The sequence below is a fragment of the Loxodonta africana genome, chromosome 1 (genome assembly GCF_030014295.1).
Source record: "Loxodonta africana isolate mLoxAfr1 chromosome 1, mLoxAfr1.hap2, whole genome shotgun sequence".
NCBI lineage: Eukaryota > Metazoa > Chordata > Mammalia > Proboscidea > Elephantidae > Loxodonta > Loxodonta africana.
Window position 1 is genome coordinate 14,163,576 of NC_087342.1, and position 13,128 is coordinate 14,176,703.

At 49.2% G+C, this 13,128-nt stretch overlaps 1 protein-coding gene across 1 annotated transcript in view; it reads right to left on the reverse strand.

Moving 5' to 3' along the window:
* Window positions 1–13,128, reverse strand: part of ADCY5 (adenylate cyclase 5) — a 177,349-nt gene that overhangs the window by 23,413 nt on the left and 140,808 nt on the right. The window contains exons 10-14 of the mRNA XM_003412959.4: window positions 12,599–12,743; window positions 10,908–11,005; window positions 6,247–6,334; window positions 650–766; window positions 15–179 (exon numbers count right to left, since the gene is read on the reverse strand). Coding sequence (XP_003413007.2) covers window positions 15–179; window positions 650–766; window positions 6,247–6,334; window positions 10,908–11,005; window positions 12,599–12,743 — 613 coding nt within the window. The remainder of the gene's footprint in view (window positions 1–14; window positions 180–649; window positions 767–6,246; window positions 6,335–10,907; window positions 11,006–12,598; window positions 12,744–13,128) is intronic.

Consider the following 13,128-nt stretch of genomic DNA (forward strand, 5'->3'; position numbering starts at 1 on the left):
CCCTGCCTGGGTACCTCGGGGAAGTTGCAGTTGGGCCAGGGGCTGCCGCAGAAGCCCTGCTCCTCGCCTAGGCTGTAGTTGAAGGCTGACTCCACCACGTGGCACGCGTTGATCTGGCTCACACTGACGTTGTGCTCGTCGCCCAGGCAGCTGAACAGGTCCTTGGAGTTGCACATGAACTGGGGCCGGGGAGGAGGGCAGTGAGGAGAGGTCAGCACCAGGGCCAGGCCAGGGCAGCCCATCCCCACAGGGCAGCAGGGTTATGTTGACCCTTTTTCTCAGGGACAGCCTCACACTGATGCAGACAAAAGAGGAGGCCTGGAAGAGGCTGAGGGAGGCTGCCCAGCCACCCTGGGTGGAAGGAGGGTGTGACTGGTGCGTCTCCCAAGGTCGGGCACTTGAACCTCCTTGGGGACTTCCCCTGAGCCCTTTCAGGCTGGGCCACCTCCTTGAGAAGGAGGAACTAAAAGCCTGTGTGAGACACTGAAGAGTCCAATCTAATCCCAGACCTGGGCATCAGCAGACACGAGGAAGAATTTCCAGGAAGGGAGAACTCCAAGGTCTGGGAGAAATCTCCTTCTAACCAAGGCTCAGAAGGACTGGACCCAATGGGGCTGGGGCAGTGCTAAGAGGAGGTAGAGCCACTCACCATGTTGACAAAAGCTGACAGGAACACCAGGGTGATGGTGAACACCCCGACCAGGGTGCTGTTCATCTTGGACCGCACAATCTTCCTGGAGAGGGTCTGCAGTGGGGCTGGGAAGAGCTGTCCAGGGGAGAAGGATAGAGAGAGAGAGACGTAATAGAACTGAGTGTGAGGACACCACAGACCACCACAAGAGCTCAGTGGAACCACCCCCTCCGCTACCTTTGTCTCTCTCTAGTATAATCCAGGGTCTTCCTGTCTCTAGTATAACCCTTTCTTCCTATTCTCTAGTATAACCAACATCCCCCCTCCCAATGTGGGAGGCTCCAGGCAGCACCATGGCATCATAACTTCCAGACCAACAATAGCATGCATCTGCAGCTGGCCAGGAATGGGTCTACCCGGGGAGCTCACAGGTGGGAGAGGCAGCAGGGAAGGAAAGACGCTATCTGGACCCCAACAGGGAAGCAGATGAAAAGGAACATTTACCTGTGGTGTGAGTTCTGGGCCTTGGGGGAAAAGAGCACTGAGTTACAATCAGGCAGCGGGTGGTTGATGGGAGGTGAGGAGTCATGGAGGGACCCAGAATTTTTCTAGTGGGGCTGGGAGGGCTTCTTGGAAGAAGTTGGGAGCCGTGGCTATGAGGACCTGGTGTGCGGAGGAAGGGATGGGTTCATGGGAGCACAGAGCCTCGTTAAGCAGGAAGGCGAGAGGCCCAGGACAAGTGAGCTAAGAGAACTTATCTTTCAGTGGGAAGCTCCACGGAACCCTACTTCCGTCACCCAACCCTTTCTCTATTTTCTTCAACTAGATATACCCTATATCCATTCAAAGACCCACTGCAGTTTTGGTAATTAAACAATCAGGCCGCAAGTTCTATTTCTGCCACCAAATCTGACGCAGCTAGCCTTGTCTACCTCGTCTGCCAAGCAACCTAGGCTAAAAAAGAAGTTGGTAGGCAAGAAGAAGCAAAGTAAGGGATCCAGGGTTCCCCACCCCTGCCCGCCTTAGCACCTCTTGGCGAGGCCTGTCTGCTGAAACATGCCTGGTGCAGTATGGAAATCTTCAAGGGCAGAGCAACTGGTGGAAAGAGCACTGGACGAGCAGCCAGGAGGCCTGGATTGTAGGGTTGACTTTTGCTGTGTGACTCAGAGCAAGTCATGTCCTCTCTCTGAAGGTATCCTATTTGTAGGGCTTTTGGTGCCTTGAGGCAGCCCCAAGTTTCATGCAGAGTGAGGTCGACAAAGGCCTCCTCCCAAAGCTGCCCTCTCCTCCCCAAAGCTGAGTGTTGGGAGAGGCACTTCTCCATGAGCCCTGAGAATCCCTGCAGATTCCTGTTGAGTGTCCCAGACTGCAAAGTTTACCCATCTCCCGACACAGAGTTTCTGTAACTGGTCACATCGACAACTGAGTCAAGGGGACACAGGATGACCACTGTGTAACCCTCTCGGAAGGGAGACTGTTTTGTGTGCTACAGGATACCCCTGAGGAAAGAATCGACATGGGCCGATTTGGACTCTTAGCCTCCAAAACTGTGAGAAAATAAATTTTGTTCCTTAAAGTCACCCACTTGTGGTGTTTGTGTTACAGCAGCACTGAACTAGGATACAGCATAATGGGGCTGGGGGTGTTTAACTTGGCCTTCTGTTAGAAACGCAGTTCTGGGGGGCCCACGTCATCAAGGGTGCCAAGGGAAGGAGGAACGATGTGTGCAGATGGACAGGCTTGCATTCTCAGACAATGTCCCCAGAACAGGGCACCAGGAGGAGGTACTCAGGAGAATGGTCACTTAAGGCAATGCCTCCAAGAGACAGCTGGGGCTCCAGGAGGTGGCTGAGGGCTCTGAGGAGAAGTGAGACTGGAGCTTTGGGACAAGATAGAGACCAAAGCACCAAATCGGCCTCAGTGCGAAGCCCAGGGATGTGTGTGAACTGGATCAAGCTCTGTCAGGAAAAGGCGGGACAGACCCAACACAAAAAAGCAGTCAGGGCACTTAGTAAGAAGGGAAAAACCTTCCCACCTAGCGGACTGAAAGGACCAGGGGAAACTCAGCTCCTTAACAGACAGGAAAGACAGGTAATTCAGTCTACATTTCCCATTGTCTTCTTTACTTTTCTGTCTTCCAGAAGGTTAAAACATGAACAATATAAGGATGTAAGTCCAAGTTGTCTTGGGAAAATGGAAAAGTAAATGAAATAGGGAAAGAAATTGCGCCTGACAGAACTGCCCGTGTTTGGATCAGTAGAACCTGTACCTCAGGGTCATTATGCTGTATCTCATGGGAAAGAAACTAGCCGTGATTTCAGGGAAACTGTGGGAGTAAGATGAAAAACTTCAGTTCTGGTAAAGGGCAAATCTTTCCAGAGGGAAAACAGAACAACCCTGGAAACTATGTGAAGTTTAGTCAGCTTCATGCCAATACTGGGAAAGATGGTAAAATAAACTTATAGCCAATCCACTTTTAGTCAGTGTCAGTGGTGCTCACTAGCCCATGTCCAGGGACAGGCCAATGTCTAGCCCTTGGAAAAAGAGCAGGTTAATACTCCCTGCTGTAGAAAAGCCAAAAAAGTAGAATTATCTCTTTCACGTCTTAGTGCACAAACAGTTTAATCTACAAATAAAGGAGGAAAGAATTAAACGGAAGATGCGTTCACACTACAATCAGCTTTTCAGGTGGGGCTCTACTTTCCAGACAGTAGGAGATGGTTTATGAGAGGTTGGGAGGGAAGGTGAAGCAAAGACCCCAGGACGAGTATTACAGTCTATTCGACATGTCAACTCCTGGCTCAGATCCAGGCTTTTTAAGTCACAAAGCACTTGTTTTCTAAACAAATTCTTTACTGAAGCCCTGCACCTGTGAGATGGAAGCAGGCTCTCCTGGTTGAAAGGTGTATGCGGGGGGAGCAGTGTTTCTGTGCACTGGGGGTGAGAGGAGGAAGGGGGTGCTCCATCCACCAGCCTCCCCTTGAGGACTCGAGGCCTCCTCAAAACAGAGTTTGAAAAATCCACTGGGTTAGATAAAGGAATTAAGAATAAGTATATGGAACTTGACATTGATAACAAAGTAGATTCAGTAATATACAAAGAGACAGGAAAGGAAGGATTTTCATAAATAACCTTGAACAGTAGAAAAAAGAATTCCCTAGACAGAGTACCACTAACTCACAATGGTGAGTGCTGGTCCCACCCTCCTCCCATCCCACCACCAGATACACACTCAAATCAAGGAACTCAAACAGAATGAAGCTGGTAAAGTCCAGTCTTACAGTATACTCCAGCTAACAGGGAAAAAAGAAAAATCGAGGTTCTAGTTAAAGAAGTGTAGATGACTGCTATGGACTCTTAACTACAGTGGTTAAGAGCTTGGCTGCTAACTAAAAGGTCGGCAGTTCAAATCCACCAGCCGCTCCTTGGAAACCCTATGTGGCAGTTCTACTCTGTTCTATAGAGTTGCTATGAGTTGGAATTGACTTGATGGCAAATGGGTATAATGGTTATAATCCCATTTGGGAATGGGTTTTCTTTGTTGTGTTAATGAGGCAGCATTTGTGTAGGGTGTGTCTTAAATCAATACCTTTTGAGATATAGAAGAGCGGATTAAGCAAGTGGAGAAGGGGAAAGATACATGCCATTTCACGTGAAGATCACTGAGGAGCCAAGAAACAGAAGCTGAAAAGAGACAAGGACCTTCCCCCAGAGCCCACAGAGAGAGTAAAAGCCTTCCCCTAGAGCCAGCGCCCTGAATTCAGACTTCTAGCTTCCTGAAGTGTGAAACTTCCGTGTGTGAAAGCCACCTACTTGTGGTATTTCTGTTTTAGTAGTGTTGGGAAACTAAGATAATGACATGTAACTTTGATTCTGATTTGAATACGCTAATTAAGAGCCAGAAACAAACCAATGAAGAAAACCAATAATGATTTTTGCCTCAGTTCATAACTTAGTTAACAAAAGATTCCTTTTGGACAAACATGGCATGATGCCACTGACATGAAACAGACAAATGTATGGAGACCCGAGTTTAATAATGGTCCCCAGAGGAAGACGTGTCTTAGCTCAGGCACTGAGTTTCCGCTCGTGGTGGTGGAATAGTTTGGAAATGGATAATGGTGATGCTGGCACAACTTGATGAACGTAACCAATGCCACTTAATTACACATGTGAAAACTGCTGAATTGTCAAGTGTTTTGTTATATATATATTTACCTCGATAAAATAACTTAAAAGAAAGGGTTCCTTTTGGAGTTCAGCAAAAGAACTCTTAAGAGGCTTTTATAGGACCCATGGGATGAAGAAAGTGGAACTGTCCCTTCAGAAAAAAAAGCTGGGGGGCAGAGGGGTCCTGACACAGGCAGGGGCTCCAAGGAGACTGGACCAGGAAAGGCAGGAGGGGACTGAACAGGGGGCAGGGGAGGCGTGGCCTCCACACTGGGGAAGAGGCAGGGAGCTGAGATTAACCCTACTATGCGGTGTAGCAACCCACTAAGTACACAGCTCAACTTGTGCTTCTCACACAGATTTGCTGAGTGACCTCTGCCGGCCCTGCCCCTCTGGGCAACCACTTCTACACCTGCTCAAGGGGAGTGCTGAGCCACATCAGGTGATCCCTAGGGTCCCTTTCAGTTCTGAAAAGCAGTCCACCAAGATCTTGGCCTTCAAGTGATTAAACGCTTAACAGATTAAGGAAGGACTCTGTTTGGAGGGTGAGGGAGAAGGAACTTCCTTCTTTGGAGGTGATAAAGATCCAGTCCCTCTAGACAGAGAACACAGTGCTAACTCTGGAGTATGTAGGGAGGGGAGGCAGGGCCTGAGCCACCCCAGGGGTCTGGTTCCCACTGAAGGTTGTAGAGGAGCAGAGGGAGGCCCAGCAGAGCCCAGAGAGGGCTCCTGTTGCTCCAGGGACAGGGTGCTTTCTGGGGGCCAGCTCCTCAATCAGGGAATTCTTACAACCACAGGGGCGGGGGTAGGGTGAAATGCAGGAAAGGCTTAGTGGGCAAGGCAAAAGGGAACCCAGATGATTTCTACAGCAGACCAGGGCGGCCTGTGGTCAGGTTCCATCAAAGGACACAGCATGGCCAAGAGGAGGCTCAGGAGAAGAACACAGAACAAGGAGTCAGAAGTGCTCAGGTCCTGGATGAACACCGACACTATGCCTCTCTGGGACCTTGTTCCTCATCTCTGTGGTGGGGGCTTGAAATCCAAACTCTGTAAGGTCCCTTCTAGGGCAAAGTCCGGGACCTGAGAACACTGACTAGTGGCAAGAGAGCTCTTCCACACCCATTCTTTCAGCAGATGTTTCTTGAACACTGCTCCTTCCAGGCTTTGTGCTAGGTGCCTTTGCCCCACCTGATAACCGGGCCATGGACAGAGAGGCAGCAACAGTATATTCTTGTCCCCAAGATTTGCAAAGGTTAATTAAAATAGCCGATAAAAATAAAGCTCCCACTGACAAACTACAGCCCCCCTCAGCCTGGCTTGTGACCCAGCATCACGTACCCACCATCCAAGCATGATTGCTGGGGTCCTGGGGGGGGGCCTGGCAGTGGCTGGGAGGAAGGGAGAGGAAGCCAGTGGTGAGGGCTAAGAGTGTAAGCTGGACTCACCTTCACGCAGGAGTAGATCACCGACACAAATACCACCAAGATCAGCAGCAGGAAGCAGGTCAGGTAGAAACTCAACATGAACACGGAGCTGGAAGTAGAGAGGGGGCTAAAGCATTCTGGGTGGACCCAGCTGAAAGGTGACAGTGACAGAGGAGAAACAGTGTCCACGTTGTGGGTCCCATGTGCCCAGCCTCCTAGCTCTAGGGGGCCTGGGGCTCTGCAAGCCCCTGAGAAGGAGGCAGAAGTTGCTCTGTTTCCCCTGAACCCACTGCCTAATCTTTTCTAGCTCCTGACTTAATAAGATGGAATGTGCAGACCATTCAGGAACTTTCTCCAGTAACAGTCTGTTCCTGCCCTTCCCAGCTCCTGTCACTTCCTGTCGGGAGCAGCAGCCAAGAATGGAGACAACGGATCACAGCGAGACACTAGGTCAATATGTTCCCTGTTTCTTAGCTATCTGCAAATCAGCTTCATTTAGCTTGGAAGGAGCCATTTCAAAAGTCACCTGGTTATTTCCTCCAGGTAATCAGTCACCCATGGCTTGATAAACTGCAAAGGCTGAAAGCTGCTACCAAAAAACCCGTTGCCGTCAAGTCCGTTCAGACTCATAGTGACCGTAGGACAGAGCAGAACTGCACCGTAGAGCTTCCTAGGCTATAAATCTTTAGGGAAGCAGACTGCCACATTTTTCTTCCTCTGAGTGGCTGGTGGGTTCGAACCGCTGACCTTTTAGCTGGCAGCCGAGTGCTTAACCACTGCGTTACCAGGGCTCCTGAAAACTGCTAAGTGGCTTGTTAATAGAAATGCATTTGTCAGCAGCCAGCAGGCCACTCTCTGAGAAGCTGGGGCCATGGGTCCCTTGAGAAGAGCAAGGTCCCTAAATGCTGTCCCCTTCCTGATGCCAGGCCCAGCAACAGGTCCTCCGGAGTTTTTGCTCTCCTCCTCCTGCCTGCTCACCAAGAAAAATGCAAGGGTCTCCTCCGGCCCCTCATGTCACAGACAAATCACAGGTGATTTTAACAGCCAGCTGGGCCAGCATGGACAGAAATCTGCAGACAAAGGGCTGCGAGTGACTTCCATTCTCCCAGTTGCAGCTGGCTCTCCTGAGGACAGGGCCTGGCTGAGGTACAGCAAACCCTTCCATGCCAGCAGGAGGCACAGAGGTTCCTTCCCTCTTTCAAGGGAGGAAGAGTGGCTTCAGGTGCCAGGCCTTGTCAGCAGGTTACAGGAAAATGGAGTACTGAAAGGGCAGGTGAAGTCCTCTAGGGAGGTGTTCAAACAGCTCCTTTGTTCCAGCCTTCCCCAGAAGCCAGCACTTCCGCTGCCTTAGACAAAAAGCAGGAAGCGAAAAGAATTCTCTTCAGAGGGAAAGAAACCTCTTTAAAGTAGCCTGTCTTCTAAGGCGTCCCTAGAGAGGAGAGGCAGAGGACGACTTCTGCCAATGCCTTCGTAACCCAGACTGCGGACAGAGAGGGAATGAAGCCGCTGGAGGCCTGCTGGGATAATCCAGTCCCACTCCATGCTGCAGAAAAGCAAAAATGGCCAAGAGGCAGGATGGTGCTCCCAAGCTAAGGGGACTGTGAGTTGCAATGTGACACAAAGTCTAGGGTGCTTATTTATATCTGTGGCTCCATTTCAATACAGAAAAATGGGATTCAATGCCAATAAGGCACCACCTGACTGTCAGTTTGTCTTACTGTGGTGGCTTGTGTGTTGCTATGACGTGGGAAGCTATACCACTGGTATTACAAATACCAGCAGGGCCACCCATGGTGGACATGTTTCAGAGGAGCTTCCAAACTGAGACAGACTAGGAAGAAAGGCCTAGTGATCTACTTCCAAAAATTAGCCAGTGAAAACCCTATGGATCACAACCAAATATTGTCCAGTATAGTGCTAGAAGATGAGCCTCCTAGGTTGGAAGGCACTCAAAATACACAGTGGCTGCAACAATGCTTGTGAAGATGGTGCAGGACTGGGCAATGTTTTGTTCTGATGTACATGGGGTCGCCATGAGTCAGAGCTGATCTAATGGCAACTAACAACAACAACAACAACAACAACTTGCCAATAAGGGCCCAGATCCCACTGGCTCTGGACAACAGGCAGGGGCAACGGGCATCAGCTGCAACCCCAGGGTGGAGCTGGTTGCCAGCGTATGGTTTTTACTTGTGGCATCACGACAGAGTCACAACAGTTAAAATGTAAGGGGCACCTCTTCAACAATAAGTGCCATCAAAATAAAGAGGTATTGAGTATAAGGCACGTTGACGTCATGCCCCTCCTGACATGATGCGCCGAGGACGGAACATTGCTTCTGTGGGATTCTTGTCAAAAACGTATAACCTCAATCTAATCATGAGAAAGCATGAGCAAACCCAAATGAAGACATATCTACAAATTAACTGATCCCTGCTCATCAAAAGTGCCGAGTCATGAAAGACATGGGAAGGCAGAGGGGCTGCCACAGGCTGGAAGGGATGAACGAGATACAACAACTAAAAGCAATGTGGGGTCCTGGGTTGGCTCCTGGAACAGAAAAAGGGCTTTAGGGGAAAACTGGTGAAATCAGAATCAGGTATGCACATTAGTCAATGAATGGTATGTTCCAACATTAATTTCCTGGTTTCGATGACTGTACTGTGGTTATGTAAACTGTTAACATTAGAGGAAGCAGGATGACGGTACATGGGAACTCCTCGTACAACTTTTCTGTTAGTCTAAAATGATTTCAAAATAAAAAATAAAAGGTGCTGGGGTGAGGGAACTCTTCTAGATTAAATAAAACTTATGAGACATAACAAAATGCAACCAGTGGATCTTGAGTAGACCCTGACATTCTGGGGACAATTTTGGGAGCCTGATGATGGACTGGGTACCAGATGCCAGAGAGAATTGGTGTTAATTTTGTTTGGTGTACAGTAGTTCCCCCTTATCCATGGTTTCGCTTCCCGTGGTTTCAGTTACCCACAGTCAACTGCAGTCCACGGTACTTGTGTTCCCATAACCCTCATTTTACTTTATAATGGCCCCAAAGTACAAGAGTAATGATGCTGGCAATTCAGATATGCCAAAAAGAAGCCATAAAGTGCCTCTATTTTATTATTAGTTATTGTTGTTGACTTCTTACTGTGCCTTATTTATAAATGAAACTTTATCACCGTATGTATGTATGAAAAAAACATAGTATATATAAGGTTTGGTACTATCCGCGGTTTCAGGCATCCACTGGGCGTCTTGGAACATATTCCCAGTGGATAAGGGGGACTACTATATAAGGTATTGTGGCTATGGAGGAAAATGTCCTTAAGCCAGGGTTGCATACTGAGGTTTTTAGGGATGAAATGTCTTGGTGTCTAAAATTTGCCTTAAAAAAATCAGAAATATGAGATGAAATAAATATTGGAAAATATTAAAATTTGTTACATCTAGGAGGGGGTATACTGGTATTGATTATACTAACTACTTTTCTGTATATTTGGAATATTGCAGGATAAATGTGAAAAAAATGTGTGTGTGTACACATACACGTTGTTGCTAGCTGCTGTCGAGCTGGCCTCCGATTCATGGCGACCCCATGCACCACAGAATAAAACACTGCCTGGTCCCGCACCACCCCATGATCGGTTGCAGATGGGACCATGTGATCCACAGGGTTTTCAATGGGATGATTTTCAGATGTCAATCATCAGGCCTTTCTTCCTAATATATACACATAGCGATACATATATATGTATATATATATATATACACACACACACCATATCTTTACGTGAATAATGTATGCTTTCTGTGTCTGTTTGCTGGCCAGGCCCTCCCCACCCCATGAGAGGAATTTTTGTAAGTGCAATATGCTAACTTTTTTTTTACAGTGGCTTGTGGAAGGGGATTGGCATGGCAGTGGTCATGAGGGTGCCTCGACGGGGGGAGGGTACAGCCAGCAAACACAGAGGGTGCGCGTTATTTGTGTAAAAACACGGTCTGTGTATGTGTGTGCATATATGTAAGTATATATATATACACACACACATAGCGACATATATATAGCAATTATCTTTCCCTGCAAGCTGTGACTCTAACAAAAGTGTGACTATTTAACAAACACTTGTTCCCGAAGCCCACTGCCCACTTCAAGGTGGTCTCCCCAGAAGCACGGGCCTCCCTTAGCGATACGGCCAATCCTCAAAAGAGTTCAGGAGTGTCTCTTTGAGAAAAACACTCAGAACCTGAAACACACTCTTTGACACATCCAGAGTAGTGGGAAATCTTTATCTTCTGAAGATGTATTGATTTTTTTTTTTTCCAAGAATCCAAGGTCAGGCAGAAACAAGCCTGGTGAACATGCTGGGTGACTTCTTCAGGTAACAGGGGTCTAGGTTGAAGTGGGATGAGGTGATAGAGTGATGAAAAGGTGTCTCCTGGACAGTTGAACAGCAGTGCCCAGCGAGAAGTTTCTGCCTGGAATGAGGACGTGGTCTCCTTCCCCCACAGAAGCTGGGCCCCTGGCTCCCTGGTCCCGCCCAGGGCACCCTGGGAAATCTTTCAGCACCTGAGCAAGTTAAGCCCAGATTCCCTTCTTTGCTTTCCTCCACGGCACACCCTCCCACCCCTGGGAGCCCCGCAGCCAGAGGAAAGAGTCCAGGAGGGATAGTGGTACTTACTGGGGCACGATGGTGATCTGGACGAAGCAAATGAAGAGGAAGACAAGAGAGGCACATGCCACGTAGGCACCAAACCGGTCGTCCACCTGCTTGGAATACTGAGAGGAGAGCGACAGGGTGAGTGGGGCACAGACCCCAGGCCCAATCTGCTCCAGCCTGTGCCATCCCAGACGCACCCAGGTGGTCTCTTGGGGCCGGTCATCTTTGCAGCCTGCTCTCAGGACAGGTAGGACCCAAGAAACAGCACTAGACTCAGATCACAAGAAACCAGTCCAAATCACCACGAGGTGGTGGCTGTAGGGAGGGCAGTTAAAAAGGGCCTTGGAATTAGGTCACTTTCTGCATAAACTTTCTGCAGGCTGCTCACTGTCAGAGTAATTCACAACGATCGTGGATACAACTTACTGAGCACCGGCTACGTGCAGAGAAACATGGAGGGTCTGCAAGCACCACCCCCCATCCTCACCACAGCCCCCTGAAGCAGGCACAGGTGTTTCAGAGATAAGCACTCTGGGCTCAGAAAAGTTACATGACTTGTCCAAAGTCACAGAATTCAAACCCAAGGTCCCAGCTCCCAGCCCCAGCTCCTCCCCTGACACCTCCCAGTTGCACTAATGGAGGTCAGTGTGGTTAAGTCACTCGGAACGGGTAATTCACAAATCAGTTCCATTTCCTGCAAAGCCAAACCAGTTGCCATCAAGTTGATTTTCACTCATGGCAACCGCATGTGTTTCAGAGTTGAAGTGTGCTTCATGAAGTTCTCAATGGATGATTTTTCGAAAGTAAATCACCAGGTCTTTCAAGGTGCCTCTGGGTGAGTGGATTCAAACCACCAACCTTTCGGTTAGTAGCCAAGCACTTAATGGTTTGCACTATCCAGGGACTCCTTTTTACTGCTGGTAATTTGGTAGTTATTTTCCTTCCGTATTTGTGCCCTCCCAATTAGGTGTGCCTCGCATAATGCTGGGATGAGAGCCCATTTTAACTGGGTACCAGGGATGCCCTGGGACGGGGTGACTAGACCAGAGTCTGGCTCTGGCTCTGTCACCCCTTCACTGAGTGGCCGAGAGCAAGTCCCCAATAACTCTGGGCTTTCGATGGCCCCTTCCAACTGTGACATGGGCAAGCTGGTCGGCCCATTTTTACAGATAAATAATTACAAACAGCACTAGCATTTACTGAACATCTATTATGTGGCAGATACTGTTTTATGTGTGTTAAACTCATTTAATCTTTGCCATAACCCTAAGAGGTAGGTATGTTAAATTTTCCAGATAAGTAAACTGAGGGACCAAAAAACCAAATCCACTGCCGTCAAGTTGATTCCGACCCATAGCGACCCTATAGGACAGAGTAGAACCGCCCCCTAAGGTTTCCAAGGCTGTAAATCCTTACAGAAGCAGACTGCCACATCCTTCTCCCACAGAGCAGCTGGTGGGTTCGAACCACCGACCTTTTGACTAGCAGCCAAGCACTGTAACCACTGCACCACCAGGGCTCCTTAATTGAGGCACAGGGTTATCCCTTCCAATCAAGGAAGTCTCCTTTGAACCCCCATATCCCCCAGGTAAAGGGGCATCAGAATTGGGGAAACTGAGGCAGAAAGCAGGGGCTTCTTCCATGGTGTTGGAGATGGGGGAGGGAGAGGTCTTGGTTACACCCGGGCCTTCTCCCCACCCAGGATGCTGTACCTTCTTCTCTAAGTCAGGCTCCCTGAAGGTCAAGAGGAATTTGCGGACATGCTCAGAGCGCAGCCTGTCGATGCTCCTGGCGTCGATGGCCCGCCCCAGAAACTCATCCACTTCGTCCTCGGGGTTCGCACTTTCCTGGGCGTTCCTGGGCAGGAAGCACGGACACAGACAGGCTGACCACCAGGGGGCGTCATCAGAGGGCCGGCTCTGCCCACGCGCCTGGATTACTCAGAGAGGCCTGCGGGCAGCCTAAAACGACGCTAATCAGGGTGGCGAAGCTGGGATTGAGACAAGGGCAGCCAGAAGCTGCCGCCAGTGGTGCGCTCTCAACTCCTGCACACACACGTAGAAGGCCACCCGTCTCCAACCCGCCGTGGAGGGCCTCGGCGACAGCACGGCTTCTCTGATTCTACTGGTCACTTTCTATTGGCCTGGTTTTTGTCCATGGTTCTTAATTATTATCGCAGGGTTAATTGCTTTTTCTCCTGCAGGTAAGAGACTCTGCTCTTTATTCTCCTGCGGTATCACCA